General features: G+C 65.4%; 1 protein-coding gene across 5 annotated transcripts; it reads left to right on the top strand.

The window, feature by feature from the left end:
- Positions 1-398: 398 nt before the first annotated feature.
- On the top strand, positions 399-13,302 carry FTCD (formimidoyltransferase cyclodeaminase). 5 transcript variants are annotated; one of them, XM_069474880.1, is made up of 14 exons: positions 436-693; positions 1,443-1,626; positions 2,437-2,565; positions 3,125-3,213; positions 3,359-3,538; positions 4,966-5,103; positions 5,209-5,340; positions 7,546-7,607; positions 7,916-8,045; positions 8,381-8,542; positions 11,519-11,562; positions 11,779-11,917; positions 12,765-12,860; positions 13,025-13,302. In XM_069474880.1, the coding sequence occupies exons 1-14, from the start codon at positions 640-642 to the stop codon at positions 13,286-13,288; spliced, it is 1,803 nt and encodes a 600-aa protein (XP_069330981.1). In that variant the 5' UTR covers positions 436-639; the 3' UTR covers positions 13,289-13,302. The 5 variants fall into 5 exon arrangements, 4 of the variants coding, with proteins under 4 accessions (XP_069330984.1, XP_069330981.1, XP_069330982.1 ...); XM_069474882.1 differs by having other exon boundaries at positions 447-693; positions 13,005-13,148; XM_069474881.1 differs by having other exon boundaries at positions 439-693; positions 4,966-5,340; positions 13,005-13,148.
- Positions 13,303-17,545: the final 4,243 nt, after the last annotated feature.

The following is a 17,545-nucleotide window of genomic DNA, read 5'->3' on the forward strand; positions in this document are numbered from 1 at the left end:
AATTCCGTGGGCAGTGGTGGAGCCTCAGGACAGCAGTTGGCCCTTCTGAGTGTGGCCCTGGGGCCGCTGGACCTCTCAGGAGTCTCCGGCCGCGGGACACAAGAGCCGGGAGAGCCGGGCCTCTTCAGGGCCCCCGGCAGCCCAGCTCACACGTGGTCCACGTGCACATGCACCCAGCAACACGCCATCTTAGTCACACACAGGCGTGCCACAGGTACACGCACCCCCAGAGCACACCCGCCCCGAAGGCCCTCCTGCCTGCCTGGGCCACCTCTGCCGAGCGGGGCCCCTGAGGGCTGCTTGCAGGGTCACCCACAGGGTCACCCGGTGGCCCTTGGTGGTAGCCGGGTGGGACTTCACCTCCCCCCCCCCCCGCCAGGGCCTCTCGGGGTCCCTGGCAGGCAGCCCCAGCCCGGGCCCCTCACTCTTGCGCCTTCCTGGGGGCTGCACCCCGGTTGGTGGAGCCGCCCCTCCTGGCCCTCGGGGGGCAGCCGCGTCCGCCCTGTTTGCTCGGGGACTGCTGGTTAATGAGAAGCCGGCAGGGAGGTGCTGCCGGGCACATAAAGCCCCGGTGCGGTGCGGAGGCCCCAGCCGCCTCCCTCCGTCTGCCTGAGACGAGCCTCCGACCCCGCGCCAGCCATGTCCCAGCTGGTGGAGTGTGTCCCCAACTTCTCGGAGGGGAACAGCCAGGAGGTGAGGCCCCCATGGGGCTGGCTGAGCTTCCGGGGGGCTGGCAGGGGCAGCTGAGGGGTTCGGCAGAGGCCGAGGAGAAGCGAGTGTGGCGGGGGCAGGGCTCCCCCCACGGAGCCGCTTCCTGTGGGTCCCGGGTGCCCACGGGGGAGGGGACACGGAGTGGGTGGGACTGCAGGGCTGGTGGTGGGCCCAGGAATCTCTCGGGGGCTTCCGGTGGGGCCTCGGTGCTCTCCTCTGAGAACGGGCCCATCGAGGACCCACCCAAAACTGTCCCCCGAGTGTGTGGCCCCCACGCTGCAGCCTAGGAGGCAGGTGCTGTTGCCACCCACTTACCTGGAAGAGACAGCGCAGAGAGGTCCAGCGGCCACCCAGCCCAGGACAGGGTGGGGGCTGAGCCATCTTCCCTCTGAAGGTTCCAGGCCCTTCAGGCCCCTCCCCCACCCTGGCCCTCTGCCCCCCGCATGGGGGCTGGGCCTGGCGCCGTGGCCTTGGCTTGTGTCCCCTTCTCCAAGCTGCCACCCCAGGGCAGTCTCTCCCGAGGGCTCCGCCTGCTGCCCTCCCTGCCGCCCCGCATGTGGGCCTGCGTGGCCGGGCCGGCGGGGTGACCCGGGCTGCTGAGTACCGGCTCCTGGGCTGGGGCTCACGCTCTGTGGAGCTCCCAGGCCCGTTCCGTGGGCCGCCGCCACCTCCGAAGCCCCTTCCTGCTCTCCCCATGGGGAAGCTCAGGCGGGGGCTGGGCTTGTCACCAGGTCATCGACGCCATCTCCCAGGCCATCTCGCAGACCCCGGGCTGCACGCTGCTGGACGTGGACGCAGGCCCCTCCACCAACCGCACCGTCTACACCTTCGTGGGGCCGCCGGACCGCGTGGTGGAGGGGGCCCTCAGCGCCGCCCGGGTGGCCTCGCGGCTCATCGACATGAGCCGGCACCGAGGTGAGACTGGGCTGGAGGTGGGGGGCCCTGACCCTCATCCAGGGGCGTTGGGGGGCAGGAGGGCCCAGGGCAGGGGCTGGGGGTGCTGTCCGCAGGGCTGTCCGAGGTGTGGCTACAGTTTGCCCCTCACGGCGACCTCCATGGACAGGTGGGGCCTCCCCGCACCCAGCCAGCCTCTGAGCAGGCCCCTGGGGCGAGGGTGCCGGGAGCCCACAGCCAAACACCAGCGGGGGCGGGCAGGGTCAAAGGTCTGCGGACACAGGAGGAGCCGGCCCAAAGGCCAGGGTCTTGGCCACCGGGGCCACGTGGAGGGATTCACAAGCGACCTGGGTGGTGAACGGCAGCCGGTGGGGGCCGTGGGGGCAGGGCAGGCAGAGGGCTGGGCAGCTGGTCATCTGGGGGCTCACCCGAGGCTGGGTCTGACCGCGGCGGAGGCATCGCCAGCCTCTGAATGCCGTGAGCGCGGTCTGGGTTCTGCGCTGCCAGGAGTGGGGTGGGACGGTGGACCCTGGCCCAAACCAGCCGCTTCCAGCCCGGCCAGGACGCCCTGAGAGCCCAGCGTCCAGCTTGGCGGCCCCTGGGAAGTTACTTTTGACTGTCGGGAGGAGGAGGGTTTATCCCAGAGGTGCCCAACTCCCTCTGGGTCTTCAGGCTGCTCCACGCTGGCCGTGGGGACGGTCCCCAGACACCCAGTGGGGCGCTGCGGCGTCTGCAGCAGCTGGAGGGAGCTGGGCCGGCCCGTCCCTGACGTGGCGAGAGCAGCTGGGGCTGAGGACAGAGGAGCCCGTGCCCACCCCGCCCCGCCCACAGGGGAGCACCCGCGCATGGGGGCCCTGGACGTCTGCCCCTTTGTCCCCGTGCGGGGTGTCGGCATGGACGAGTGTGTGCTCTGCGCGGAGGCCTTTGGCCAGCGGCTGGCGGAGGAGCTGCACGTGCCAGGTGTGGCCCCCCTCCCCCCCCCCCCCCCCCCCGTCCCCGGTCCCCAGTCCCTGGTCCCAGGTCCCCCCGCCCCCCGGCCTTAGAAACCCATGATCTCTGACAGAACAGTTCCACTCTGGAGAATTAACTAGGTCAAGAAAACCATACGGATCACAGGGAGAGGAGCTGGGAAAAGCGCGTCCACTCGTGGGGGCTGGCGGGTGGGCCGTCCCCCCGTCGTCCCCCAGCAAAATCCAGTCTCGGCCACCAGGGCCACACAGGCTGCAGTGTGAGGTGGGGACAGCTGAACACCCCGCATCTGGGCTTTTCGCGGGTTTTGTTCTTTTCTCCGTTCCTCCTTCTGTGGCCACGTTTGTCACACAGTGAAAACACATGTTAAAGAGAAACGCGAGGATCCTGCCCTTAGCGTCCCACACGTTGGGTCCCAACCCTCCCAGCCGTGGCCTTTTCCAGGGGCATCTGAGCAGGGGCGGGGACCGGCCACACTGCCGTCCGCCAGGGAGCTGGCGCCGCGGGGGCCTGTCCCCAGGGTCAGCCTCACCGCGGGGTCCGCTTGCAGTGTTCCTGTACGGAGAGGCGGCACGGACGGCCAGCCGCAGGAGCCTGCCCGCCATCCGGGCAGGGGAGTACGAGGCCCTCCCCGAGAAGGTGCCGCCCCGTGGGGGGGGGGGGCTGGGGCTGGGCCCTGCCCCCTCCTCCTGGCAGGGGTGGGCGGCCCTGGGCCCTCCCCAGACCCCAGCGGGGGCTGCCCCTCCCGTGGGGGACACCTCACCTGGGGCGAACTTCCCTGCAGCTCAAGCAGGCCGAGTGGGCGCCTGACTTTGGCCCCAGCTCCTTCATCCCCAGCTGGGGGGCAACCGCCACGGGGGCACGGAAGTTCCTCATCGCGTTCAACGTCAACTTGCTGAGCACCAAGGAGCAGGCCCACCGCATCGCCCTCAACCTGCGGGAGCAGGGCCGTGGGCAGGACCAGGTGAGCAGGGGCAGGGCCGTGGGCGGGGCCAGGTGAGCAGGGGCAGGGCCATGGGCAGGGCCAGGTGAGCAGGGGCAGGGCCATGGGCGGGGCCAGGTGAGCAGGGGCAGGGCTGTGGACAGGGCCGTAGGCAGGACTAGGTGAGCAGGGGCAGGGCCGTGGGCAGGGCTGTGGGCAGGGCCGTGGGCGGGGCCAGGTGAGCAGGGGCAGGGCCAGGTGAGCAGGGGCAGGGCCGTGGGCGGGGCCAGGTGAGCAGGGGCAGGGCCGTGGGCGGGGGCAGGTGAGCAGGGGCAGGGCCGTGGGCGGGGCCAGGTGAGCAGGGGCAGGGCTGTGGACAGGGCCGTAGGCAGGACTAGGTGAGCAGGGGCAGGGCCGTGGGCGGGGCCAGGCGAGCAGGGGCAGGGCCGTGGGCGGGGCCAGGCGAGCAGGGGCAGGGCCGTGGGCGGGGCCAGGTGAGCAGGGGCAGGGCCGTGGGCGGGGCCAGGTGAGCAGGGGCAGGGCCGTGGGCGGGGCCAGGTGAGCAGGGGCAGGGCCGTGGGCGGGGCCAGGTGAGCAGGGGCAGGGCCGTGGGCGGGACCAGGTGAGCAGGGGCAGGGCCGTGGGCGGGACCAGGTGAGCAGGGGCAGGGCCGTGGGCGGGGGCAGGGCCAGGTGAGCAGTGGGGTGGTGCTCAGCGCTGACCCTGTGGGACCCCTAGGTGCCCTCGGGGAAGGGTCCGAGGCTGAGCCCCCAAGCAGGACAGTGGCACAGAGAGCGTCACCCAGGAGGCTGTGACGTGTTGTGGACGGGGCTCTGGCGCGACGGGGCTCAGTCTCAGAACTGCCGACCAGCCCGGCCCCAGCGTCCACGCCCTGCAGGAGGGGCCCCGCTGAGGGTCCGATGTCTGAAATCGGGGTGCACTTGCTTTAGGGGGGTTTTCCACAGGGGCAGGGCTGGACCTGTTGGACACTACAGCGTTTTCACAGTGGGGGGGAGGCAGCTGCTGCCTGAGCCCAGGTGTCCCCAGGTGGCCCCACATTCCCCCAGGTGCCCCCAGAGTCCCCAGCTGTCCCCCTGCCACCGTAGACTCAGTTGTCCATAAGCACAACATGAAAGCAAAGTGACCTCCAAATTCTTTTCTGTCCCGGGGCTGAAGACAGTGTCCGAGGTCCCCCTCACGTGGACTCAGTCACCCCAGGAATGAGGGGCTGAGGGGCACCTCTGGGTGAGCAGGTGGGACCCTGGCCGGCCCCACACCTCAGTGTCCACACGGCCTCTGGGCATCCTGGTGCCTGACCCGTGGGCTTCAGTTTCCCTGTGGTGGGCGGGGCCTCTCCCTGCCCCTCCCCAGCCTGCTCTGAATCCGAAGGCTGACCCTCCAGAGGCCACCCCGGTCACCCTGGCCTGCGAGCTTCTCGGCCCGGGCTGGGAAACGCTTTTCCTCTGCAGCCGGGGCGTCTGAAGAAGGTTCAGGCCATCGGCTGGTACCTGGATGAGAAGAACCTGGCTCAGGTGTCCACGAACCTCCTGGACTTTGAGGTCACGGCGCTGCACACGGTCTACGAGGAGACCTGCAGAGAAGCGCAGGCGAGCAGGGCACCCCCGTCGCAGTGGGGTGAGGGCAGGTGCCCCCAGGGACATGCTCTAGCCCCAGCCCGGCCACCTGTGTTGACGCCGCCCGTGCCCCGGCAGGCACTGAGCCTCCCCGTGGTGGGCTCGCAGCTGGTGGGCCTGGTGCCCCTGAAGGCCTTGCTGGACGCGGCCGCCTTCTACTGCGACAGGGAGAACCTCTTCGTGCTGGAGGAGGAGCACCGCGTCAGGCTGGTGGGCCGGGCTCCCGGGGAGGGGTGCGGCGGGCGCACAGCGGTGGGCGGGGAGGTGCCGTGTTTCAGGAGCGGGTCTGGGGTGCCCAGGCTCTCGCCCTGCCTGGACCCCACCCGTGGCCGGGCCTCCCTCCCCCTCCTCTCCTTGCTCCTTTGTCCTGTTGAGTTGTGTTTGGAAGATGAGATTTTCAATTTTTATTTTCATTTTGGGGACCTTATTGAGGTTTTCTTTGAGATCTATATGTTCACTTCTAAAAATTCCACGGAGAGGACAGCACACCCTTCTGCCGGTCTTCCTCCCGGACCAGCCATGCTCCCGTGGGAGGACGTGAGCGGTCTCCCTCGGGCTCCTTCCCTGCACCCCAGGCCTGAGGGCTTACGGATCTGAGTGTGTCTGTCTGGGGCACTTGGGTCCTTGTCCCTAGACCAGCTCTTGTAGAAGGTGGTTCTGCTTGTCCCGTGGACCCCTGTGCCTTGGATACCCCCACACCCAGCTCCTGTCCGGGCCCAGGTCCTGCCCTGGGCGTAGCCTTGGCAGAGGTGTCTGTCCCCCCACGCAAGGCCTTTCTGAGGCACTTCACATATTCTTTCTTGGACCATTTGGAAGTGGATGGAAGACACTGTACCCTTAATTTGTTTAGGGTGTATTTCTGTTTTGTTTTGTTTTTTGAGATGGGGTCTCGCTGTGTTGCCCAGGCTGGACTTGAGCTCCTGGGCTCAAGCAGTCGTCCCGTCTCGGCCTCCCAGTAGCTGGGACGGCAGGCGTGAGCCACCGTGCCCTGCACATTCAGGGTGTGTTTCTTAGGAACAAGGATATTCTCTTACGTAACTACAGCACAATTATCAGAATGAGGAAACCGAACGTTAATATAATTTAGTATCTAATAATCTTCAGACCATCATCGAAGCGCATCAGCGTCCCAGGAAGCTCCGTCACAGACACTTTTCCTCCCGCCACCATGCATTGGCAGGACGCAGCGCACTGAGTCACGTCCTTTATCTCCTTTGACCTGGAACAGCTCCTCAGTCTTCCTTCTCCTTCGTTGACAGACTTTAAAAGTACAGGCTAGTTGTTTTGTACAGTGTCCCTCAGTGGGGACTGGTCTGGTGCTGCTTGTGACTGGATGTGGTCATGCATTTTTGGCAGGAACAGCACAGGTGACGTTGTGTCCACGGGGCCCCAGGCACGGCTTCGCCCCTCAGGCAGGGTGGTGACCTCGTCCAGGGCTATTCGCTCTTTTCCCTTTTGTGATTAACAAATACTCTGTGGGAGGTACTTTAGGGTATTTAAGATATTTAACAGGTGGATAAATCGCTGTTTATCTATTGAAATTGCAGCCACGGTTTTAGCAGCCAGTGACAATTCTCTAACTTCACCCCTTCTCTGTAGGAAGCTTTCGCTTCGCCCACATTGATTTGTACCTTACTAACATGTTTGCTGCTCTTTGCAGGAGGATCGCTTAAGGCCAGGAGTCTGAGGTTGCTGTGAGCGAGGCTGATGCCACGGCACTCTAGCCCGGGCAACAGAGCGAGACTCTGTCTCAAAAAAAAAAAAAAAAAAAAAAAAAATTCTATTTGTCTTCTGAGTTTTCTGCCGGGGGCTCTGGCTCACTGCCCGCTGATTCTGCAGCCTCTCGGGGCACCTTCGCCTCCCGCGGTCTCGTCCCCCTCGGGACTCTCCCCTTCTCCCCCCAGTCAGGGCCCCGCGGCCCGGGCTTGGCCTGTGGCAGAGGCATTCTGGAAGGCTTTTGCAGAATGGATTCCAATCTTAAATGGGATTGTTACAACTTTGTTTTGACTTTAGGTAAAACTCACTTTTCCTCACACTCAAGTTTTAGGTTTAGGTGAATCTGGGCTGTTCCCAGACTTTAAGAACTGGAGAGACATTGATACCCAAACAATTAAAACCCTGTCCAAAGAGACCATTTCTGTTGGCCTCTTTCAGTGATGGGCAAGCGTGGTGTGGGCTGTGGGACAAGGAGGAGGGACATGAGTGGGCAACTCCTGTCCCTGGGCCTCAGTTTCCCCTTTGGCTAACTGGGGGAGGGGTGCCTGTGCACCCCAGGCTGGGAGAGGCAGCCAGGGGCAGGCTCCGCGGGGAGCCCCTGCCAGCCACACTGCCAGCTCCCCACGAAAAGGCGCAACCTGCTCAGGCAGGGCGGTCCCTGTGGGCTGAGGTTGTGTCCCCCTCGCGCCCCCTTTCCAGGTGGTGAACCGGCTGGGCCTGGACTCCCTGTCCCCCTTCCACCCTGAGGAGCGGGTCATCGAGTGAGTCCGCGCCCCTCCCCCGCCCTGGCCCAGGACCCCTGCCCCGCCCCCTCGGCCCCTCCTTCCCTCCGCCGCGCCCCTCCTCCCGCCTCGACCCCCTCCCCCAAGCCTGGCTCGGTCCTCTGTGAGCCGGTGCCTTGTGCCAAGCCTGGGTGTGGGGGATGGGGGACGCAGTGAGACCCCAGCCAGGCCTCTGCCCCCTCACTGAACCCCTGGGGGTCACCGCCCGCCCGCGGCCCGCTCTGCCCCCAGCGGTGAGCCTAGGAGGACCCCTGTCACCGGCCGCTGGGCCACGCCCACCCCCGCAGGTACCTGGTCCCCGACCGGCGGCCGGAGCAGAGCCTGGTGGACAAGTCCCTGTGCGCCTTCGTCCGCGAGGTGGGCGCGCGCTCCGCGGTCCCCGGGGGCGGCTCCGTGTCGGCGGCGGCTGCGGCCCTGGTGAGCGGGGTCGGAGGAAGGGTGCTGGGGAGGGGCGCGACGGGACCCCACTGCGGCGGGTTCCCGTGCACGACCCCACTGCGGAACCCCATGCAGTGGGACCCCGATGCGTGGGACCCCACTGCGGAACCCCATGTAGTGGGACCCCGATGCGAAAGACCCCACTGCGGAACCCCATGCAGTGGGACCCCGATGCGTGGGACCCCGATGCTAAGACCTCCCTGCGGAACTCCAAGCGCGGGCCCCCCGTGCGCGGCCCCCCATGCGGGACCCCTCTGCTGTAGCCTGGGCACCGGGCCGGTGTTCCGCGGCCCCACAGCTCGCCCCTCGCCCAGGGCGCCGCGCTGGCCTCCATGGTCGGCCTGATGACCTACGGGCGCCGCCAGTTCGAGCACCTGGACGCGGCCATGCGGCGCTTGATCCCGCCCTTCCACGCTGCCGCCGCGGAGCTGACCGCGCTGGTGGACGCCGACGCCCAGGCCTTCGCCTCCTACCTGGTGAGTGCGGGACGCTGCGGGGGCTCGCCCTGCGGACAGCGACCCCTGCCCAGGCCTGAGTGGACGTGGGGCTGCCTGAGCACCGGTAGCTGGAGACCAGGTGGCTGGGGGGCACCTGGCGGCCATTTGGGCCACGCTGACCCCCCACTCAGGCGGGGTGTGGGTGGGTGGGGGGTGCTGGGCCCGGACAGTGGGCCCCTCCCAGCAGCCTGGCTCCGTTGGGTCCTGCAGGTTCCACGGAGAGGTCAACGGGAACCTCGAAAGAGAAAAAGCTGGTGATTAGTGGTCTTGGAGAGGGTAGAGAGACGTTTCAGCCATAAAACAAAAAAGGAGGCAGGGAATGGAAAACAGGCTCAAAAGAACCCAGCTCAGGGTCAGCCTCAGGGCACCCAGCAGGGAGCTGCCTCCAGCCCAGGGCAGAAAGCCCAGCTGTGTCCAAGGGTTCCAGACCAGGGAGGGGGCATGGGAGAGACAGAGACAGAGACACAGAGAGAGACAGAAACATAGACAGAGACACAGATATGGAGACATAGAGACAGACACAGAGACAGAGACATAGAGACAGAGACAGAGGCACAGAGAGAGGTAGAGACTGAGAGAGACAGAGCTGGTTGCGTGTGCGCTGGGGCCCAAGACCCGGAGCAGCCCGAGGAGGCCCTTCCCACGGCCGCGGCTGCTGTGGCCCGGGAGCTCCGCAGACCAGACACAGGACGCCAGGAGGCCTCAGGGACAGGAGCCGTCTGTCCTGCGAGGCCACGTGAGGAAGGAAGGCCGGCCTCGTGGGCTGTGCCCCGCACACTCCACACGAGAAGGCAGACCCCCACGGTGACGGCCGGGCCTCCCTTAGTGCTGGGGACACCCGAGTGACCACCGGAGCAGAAGCCCTGTCCTGTTTGGAGGGTGTAGACATCTATCACCTTTTTGCAGTCATGTTTAAAGTTTGTTTCATTTATTTGCTTTTTAAAATAGGTAAATCTTTCAGGAGGCTCAGAATTCAGGCAGGCAGGAGTCTGTGCCCGGGTCTGGCCCCCGCGCCCCCACACCCCGCACGGGTCGGTCTCCTGCCTGGAGCAGTCGCGACGCCAGCTCTCCCCTTTCCCACGCGACGGCGGCAGACGGACCCGCGCTTTGCTCTCGCATTGTCATACGTGTGACAGCGGTTTTTATTCCCGTCGTAGTGCGGTGTCCGGTGGAGACGTTTTGCCCCTTTTCTCTGAGGGCTTTTCCGCGCTGCTGTGTGACACTATGTCACGCAGGGAGAGTCAGGCCTTGTTCTCAGCGTTCTGGGCTCAGCTTTCCCCGAGTTTGTTGTTTTTCTCTGGACGTTGCTTGTGGTGGCTTCTGACAACGAGGACTCTTTATCTTTATGTCCTTGAACATGTCAGTCTTTCGTTTTATCTTTTCTGTGTCTCGTGCCACAGCTTAAAGGGCCTCCCTGGGCCGAGGTCACGTGTTCTGGACTTTCGTGGTCTGGTGAACGTGAGCCTTGGAGAGGCGCCTAGAGCGAAGCATCAGCTTCAACATAAAGATTGAAAATTTAGAGACAACCCTAACTTTAGAAATTTTCAAAGAAATAAGGTAAATGATTAGAAAACAAGTAGGGGGGAAAGTACATAAATGAAAATTTAATTAAAAGGCAGGGAAGAAAAATAAAAATGCACAGAAAAGATGTGTGGTTTAGAGAAAACATAAATGAAACGGCGAGATCAAAGCCTCGTATCAATAACCCCACACATGAGCGCGAGGGAGGAAAGCGCCAGCTCGGCCGCACTCCTGGGAGCAGCGAGGAGAGGGACTTCTAGAACATCCTCGTGCTGCACCGAATGTATAAGCGATTTCCAGATGGAACGAAAAGCTAGCTGCGTCCCTCTCTCACCGAGACCACCAACCTCACAGTATGTCACGGGGAACAAAACTGACCGAGGTGCGCAGTCACTGGCCGCGTGCGAGGTGGACTCCGCGGAGGTCTGCGTAGTGACGCACCTGCTGCCCATCCACAAACCCACGTGCAGAGGGCGCGGGAGGGGCGCGCAGCCACGGACACGCAGTCGGGAGACCCCGCTGGTTGTGGGAGGTGCCGGGTATTTCCGTGCATCAATTGCAGTTGCTAGAATGGGGGACGGAGCCAGTTCTGGTCGGGGTCAGGGGTCTTCTCTCTTCCGTGGCGGGGGAGGGGCCATTGATGGCAACTTTTGGGCACAGATTTGGCTGAATCTTCCAAAACAAGAAGAGGCACATCCCCCCGCCCTCCCCCTGCCCTGTCCTGTAGGTGGCTGGGGTGGGTGCCGGCTGTGGCTGATGAGGTGTTCGGGTGTGCAGACCCGGTGGGCTCACCGCCGGTGGGGTCTGAGGCCCTAGCTGAGAAGCCACAACCCTGAGGGAGAAGGTGGTGGCTGGGGTGGGGGCAGGGAGGACCCGGGGGCTTTTGCAGTTTGGTGTTTCTCCTTCCGCAAAGCCTGAGTTCTTACGCCCAGACCCAGGGGAAGAGGCTGCTGCGTTATTTTTAAAGCGAAGTTGGCGCGGGAGGAGCCTGGCGCTGTGGGGAGGCCGCCCAAGCACTCTCTCCTGCAGGTTGTGAGGATTCAGGGCACCTCCCGGACCCTCAGTCTCCTTATCTGGAAACAAGGGCCCCCGAGGGCGCCACCTGCCTCCTCTGCAAGCCCCCACCCAATCTCTGACCACCCACTGCGGCCCCCCCCCCCCCCCCGCCGCCCCCGCCGCCCCCGCCACCCCACGCTCCCCCCGGCTACGCAAGGGATGCAGACCCCAGGTCCCAGCAGCAGGTCCGTCCTGTTCCCTACGGCGCAACCTGCCGGGCCTGTGGCCCCTTGACCAGTCTGCAGAGTGGGCAGCCCCAACTGGGGCGGTGAAGGGGCTCCCCTGTCCCACACCCACCCAGTCTCTGCTGCGTGGACCGGGACAGAGTCCTCACTCACGGGCACTTGCCCGGTGGCTTTCTGTGTCCTTTTCTGGCAGGAGGCGATGAAGCTGCCCAAGGACACACCTGAGGACAGGGACAGGTGAGTCCGGCAGTGGCCGTGGGCCTCTGTGTCTGGGGAGCTGGCAGGTGGGGTCAGGGCCGTCCAGACGCTGTGGTGGCCTCTGCCATTCCAGCGCCTGGGGGGGGTCTGTGGTTCCCAACCGATTTTCCTGCCGTCCCCTCCTCGGTTTGTCTGCTCAGCCCTGGCGGGGCGGGGTGCGGGCGCCCGGGCTCTGACCCGCTCTGCCCCTTCCAGGCGTGCGGCCGCCCTGCAGGAGGGGCTGAGGCGGGCGGTCTCTGTGCCCCTGGTGCTGGCGGAGACGGTGGCCTCGCTGTGGCCGGTGCTGCGGGAGCTGGCCCTGTGTGGGAACCTGGCCTGCCGGTCGGACCTGCAGGTACAGCCAGGGGTCCCGGCCCCCTGCGGCTGGGCGGGAGGGAGCCCACGGCTGCGTGTTGGGCTGAGCCGGGCCTGGGGACCTCACCTCACGGGCCCCTCTTGGGTGACCTTGGCCTGCTCCGGTGGGGCTGGCTTGTCTGAAGACCCCGTCTGAGGTTGTGCCGCAGACAGGCAGAGACCCAGACGTGTCTGCAGAGCGAGTCCTGCCACCGCACACGTGGCCCAGCTCAGGGCCCTCCCCCCACCCTGCTCTGACGGCGCCGAGGCCGCGTGGACGTGGGTGCACGACCCACTGACGGACACCGTGGCCCGGGGCCAGGAACAGCCAGGCCGGACACGGGACGGAGCCCGTGGGCTCTGTGCCCCCTGCAGCCACCCCGAGACCCCGTGAAAGGCACCTGCTCTCAGCATCTGGTCCTGAGGCCCCAGTGAAGTGTTCCTCTGTCCCCGGGAAGAGGCCCTGGGCGGGGCCTGGAAAGGAGGACCCTGTCTCTGGAAGGGTGATCAGAGAACAGCGGGGCAGCCGGGCCCAGGCCGCCTGGGAGGCGGAGCTGCTGGGATAGGAGGGGGTTTCCTTCTCTAAGCTCAGTGGTGGAGAAATGAGAAGTCCCGCGGAACTTGTCACCGGAGCCAGCTCCCTCTGTGGGGCGTGCACGGCCGTGCTGGGGCTCCTTGTGTGGAGAACGGGGCCTACCGCGCCTCAGCTGCCCTGACCCAGCCCCACCGCAGCCCCCCAGAGGGACCCCAGGCCGCCCCAGGTTTCTGAGCCTCGGCCGACCGGCGCCAGCGCTCCCAGGACTCCGGCCAGGCCCCGCCGTCACGAGTCCCCTCCCTGGTCTTTGCAGGTGGCGGCCAAAGCCCTGGAGACGGGCGTGTTCGGTGCGTATTTCAACGTGCTCGTCAACCTCAAGGACATCACTGACGACGCGTTTAAGGACCAGGTGAGCGGGTGGCGGGCGCAGTGCCCGGGGCCTGGGCTCGCAGACGTGGGGCGGCCGACTGGCCGTGGCAGCGGGTGGGCAGTGCGGGCCGAGGTGCCGCCTGGCGGGTGCAGGGGGTGACCGGGACCCCCGCGTGTCCCTCAGGTCCACCGGCGCATCTCCAGCCTCCTGCAGGAAGCCAAGACCCAGGCCGCACTGGTGCTGGACCGCCTGGAGGCCCGGCGGGAGTGACGCCGCGAGGCCGCGCCAGGCTCTGCAGCCCGGCGGGGTGGGGGCCGGCTGTCCTCGGTGCGGCAGGACACAGCTTGTCCGTGGGGGCCCAGAGGACAGACGAGGCCACTGACAGGGTGGGGGAGCTGGGGGGGCCTGTCCCCACTGAGGGTGCTGGCAGGGCTGGGCGCTCCTCGGTCAGCTGCGGTGGCCAGTAAAGTCTCGACACAAACCTGCGTAGTGTGTTTGGGGTTTGGGGGCAGGGCGAGGCCTGAGCCTGGGGCCTTGGGGCAGGGGCAGGCTCCGAGGTCAGCAGACTGTGGGAGCTGGAGGGAAAGGGCGAGTGTGCGGGGCCGGGCCCGGCCCAGGGGCAGCGGGGCCTGAGGGTCACAGGAGCTGAGGCACCGGGGCCTGTGCGGACCTGGGGGCCATGGCCCTCAGCCCCAGGGAGGGGCCCGGACAGAGCCCCGCGGGGAAAGGCAGGACGCCCAGCTCCAGGAGGAGCCAGGAGGAGCTCGGCGCAGGGAAGGGCCGCGCCGCCGTCCTCCCGGCCCCTCCCCGATCCCAGCCCGCTGCCTTCGGAGAAACTTCTCCATGGAGCTTTCACTGCAGCCCCAGTGACTCCACACGGGCTGCCACATGCAAACAGAACCAGGAAGCGTGAGTGCTTACTGGACAACAGCACAAGATGTTAAAAGAAAATAATTTGGGGAGTATGTCCTTAAGCACAGCAGCGCCCCAAATGCCTTATAGGAAAGACTTTGCCATCTGAAAATTTAAAACGCTTGTTTTTGGAAAAGGACGTCATCACCCAAGGTAAAGGCAAGGATCCCCCTGGAAGGAAGAAACGCCCGGCAGCCAGGGCAGGCCGAGGGTGGCAGGGCCAGTCTCAGGAGCTCCTGCAAACCGCCCTGAAGGGGCGACGCGCCAGAGAGCGCGGCCTGCGTGCCAAACCGCCCAGCCCGGCCCAGGAGGGCGACGCCGCGGCTGCGCAGGGCGAGGGGAGGAGGCGGATCTGCCGTGGGGCCTCCGCGGAGGGCAGTGAGAAAAGCCAGCCGTGGACTCGCGCGCGCCGATGTCTTGTTAACAGGAACAGCTTGCGTGTGAGTGCGCACACGTGTGCGTGAGCAACGCCTTGCGCACCTGTGGCGTCCGTGCCCGTCTGTGTGCACTTGTGCGTGTGCACGAACGCAAGGGGCACGCGGGCTCTGGTGGTGACCCTGGGCGTGTGGTCAAGGTCCCGGCTGCCTTTGCTCCCGTCCCCCTCAGCCCTGCCCCCGCCGCGTGGCAGGTCAGTGGGGGCACCCAGGGCTGCAGTGCCGGCCTCCCAGGTGTGCGCCCCATGTCCCCCGTCACTCCTGTGACTAGCCACAGGCACGGCAGACCAGCCAGTGAGACTCAGGGCTGCGGCCACAACGGGGCCACTTGCAGCTGGGCCTGGCCCCAGTGCCGGCTCCTGCTGGCGTCCCCGCCTCCCTTCTCTGCAGCCCCAGCTGACGCAGGTCGCTGCCCAAGGCAGAGGGCAAGGGTCATCTCTGCAGATGTTTCCCAGGGGTGACCTGGGGGCAGGGCCCGGCATGCTTGAGGGTGGAGCTTCTGGGTGGGCGGAGTCTGGCCAGCGAAGGGCTGGGTGGTCCCATGTCCCCCTGCAGGGTCCCTTGCCTGGGAAGGGACAGCAGCTCTGTGAGACCCAGGGGTCCTGTGGGCCCGCTGGCCCCGAGGGTGTTCCTGGGCATCTCCGCGGGAGCCGTCGGGAGCGCACAGGTTCAGGGCTGTGGCTGTGCCCCTTGCACGCTGGTCCCCACAGGCAGCGACTGGTGCTCCCACAGAGCGTGTGGGGAGGGTCCTCCCGTGCGTGCATGCAGCCCCCGAGTTCCTGCTGTGGCCTGACCACGGCTGGTGGCCTTGAGCCGGGTGTGGGTCCCCAGGCACCCCGGCAGGTGCTGGGTGTGGGCCAGTGGGGTTCTGCGGGGGCAGACTGAGCTCCTGGAGAGTTGGGGGCTGTGGGGTCTGGTGGGGCCCGGGGCTGCTGGGCTGGTGCAGAAACTGCCCCAGTGTGGGGCTCTGGCCCCTCTGTTCCTCGAGGGCTGGGGACCTGGGCAGGAGCCCCTGCTGATGGTCCCGCCTCCCCAGGACGCCCAGCCCTGCAGAGTGTGGGCAGGGGGGCTTCTGGGGCAGGAAGGGAGTAGCGGTTTCTGGAGCCCTGGGGTCCTTGGGGAGGAGGTTGGTGCCTGGTGAGGACCCTCTCAGAACCTCGGGGGAGCGCGTCCTGCGGGCGGTGCCAGAACTGAACCGAGAAGGAAATGTTTGCCGGTGGGTGGGGCACAGAGACGCCCTGGGGGGGTCAGCTGGGCTGCTGGGGTCCCTCACTGTGGCCCAGTCAGGGATGCAGGTCCCAGACCTTTGCCCAGCGAGGCTCCATCTCTAGGAACCTGGGGGGCCAGGGCGGTTGGACGCAGCCCCGGTGAGGAGCCGCTAACTTAAGGCCCAGTTTTCTCCCTGAGCCCCGCTCGTGCCTGAGGGCAGAGGAGACCCGTGCCTGGCCCTGTCCTGTGTCTTGTCCCCATCCTGGCCCCTCTCCAATCCTCCAGCCCTCTAACCAGAAATGGAGACGGGGCCTCTGGGATGCCGCAGCAAAGGCTGAGGAAGGTTTAGATGGAAACCCTTTTTTCCAGCACATTCCCTAAGAGTGTGTGGGACGAGGTGGTTGGAACGGATCATTTTTGCAAAGAGTTAATGGATTCAATTGTCCCAAAAGGGGGGGGGGAGTTTTGGCTGTCACCACCTTTATGAAAAGAAGCCAGTAGCAGAGGTGCGAACAAGCCCAGGTGAGCCTGAAAGTGTCGCTGCGGGAGCCGTTTCCTGCTTGCTCAGCACTGTGGGGTGGGGACGCTGCCATGGCCGCCCTGCACAGGGCTGAGGGCACAGCTGGGAGGACGCCTGGTGCGGAGATACCGCAGAGGCCTGGGCGCGGGGACATCGGTGTGGAGACTTTGGTGTAAGGACATTGAACGTGGGGATGTTGGTGTGGGGACGCTGGTGAGAACACGGCGAGGGGAATGTTGGTGTGGGGACGGTGTGGGGACATCGGTGAGAGGATGTTGCTGAGGGGACAGTGGCTTGGAGAATATTGGTGAGGGGATGTGGGGATGGGGATGTTGCTTTGGGGACATTGCTGAGAGGGTGTTGCTGTGGGGAGACAGTTGTGGGGACACTGGTGAGGGGAATGTAGGTTTGGGAATGTGAATGTAGGGACATTGGTGAGGGGACATTGATGTGAAGACGCTGGCGTTGGGAATGTTGGTAAGGGCACACTGATGTGGAAACATTGGTGAGGAGATGGTGATGTGGAAACCTAGGTATGGGGACATTGGTGAGGGGACATTGTTATGGCTATGTTGGTGAGAGGGAGTTGGTTGGGTTCCTTGGTTCGGGGAAGTTGGTGTGGGGATGTTTGTGAGAAGACATTTGTGAGGGACATTTATGTGGGGATGTTCCTGAGGGAACACTGCTGTGGGGACATTGGTGAGGTGACGGTGAGGAGATATTGGTGTGGAGATCTTTCTGAGGGCATGTTGGTGGGGGAGTGTTGGTGTGGGGACGTTCATGAGAGGACGTTGGGGTGGAGGCATTCACGAGCGGGCCCTGGGGAGAAAACATTGTTGAGGGAACACAGCTGAGATGACAGTGGTTTGTGGACATTGGTGTTGGGACGTTGGTTTGGTGACTTTGATGTGAAGATGTTGGTGAAGGAACACAGGTGTAGGGTCATGGTGAGGGGACATGGTTCAGGGACAGATGAGGGTAGACTGGCTTGGCAGAGGGGCCGTGTGAAGGCTGGGGTGACGCTGCCACACGCCAAGGAGCTTCCGGAACAGGAGGGAGGCCTGGCACAGACCCTGCTCCTGTGGCTCGGCCGCCGACACCCCCGTCTCCAGCCTCGGCCCCCAGAGCCGAGACGACGCATCCTGTTGCTTAAGCCGCCCAGTCTGCGCTGCTTTGTCCTGGCGGCCCAAGCCGCCTCCCGCACGGCGAGGGCAGAGCGCCCGCCTGGGGCTCGGTGTGGCGCTTCCCAGGGGTGAGCCTGAAGGACCCGGGAGTCTGAATGTCACCTGTCACCTACTGCCTACCTACCTGTCACCTGTGTACCTACCTACCTGTCATCCGTCTGCCCACAAGATGTCCTCACGGAAGCCATGGAGCACTCTGAAAGTGCCGTGGCCCTGGCTGGGGTTAGAGGGAGGGTTCCCTGATCAAGTGGCATCATTTTCAACCCAGAGCCGACTGGCCCAGTGGATTCGATGGCCACGGCTGACCAGTCTACATGCCTGGGGTCTGTGTGGGCGGCCAGCACCTGGCGCTGACAGCTGGCCCGACCAGGGCAGAGCTGGGCCAGGGGGTTCAGGGTACGTGGGGCACAAGCAACCTGGTGGGTGTGTGGACGGCAGCGTCCCCTCGGGGGCGGGAGGAGGCAT

This window comes from Eulemur rufifrons, chromosome 7 (assembly GCF_041146395.1).
Source record: "Eulemur rufifrons isolate Redbay chromosome 7, OSU_ERuf_1, whole genome shotgun sequence".
Classification (NCBI taxonomy): Eukaryota; Metazoa; Chordata; class Mammalia; order Primates; family Lemuridae; genus Eulemur; species Eulemur rufifrons.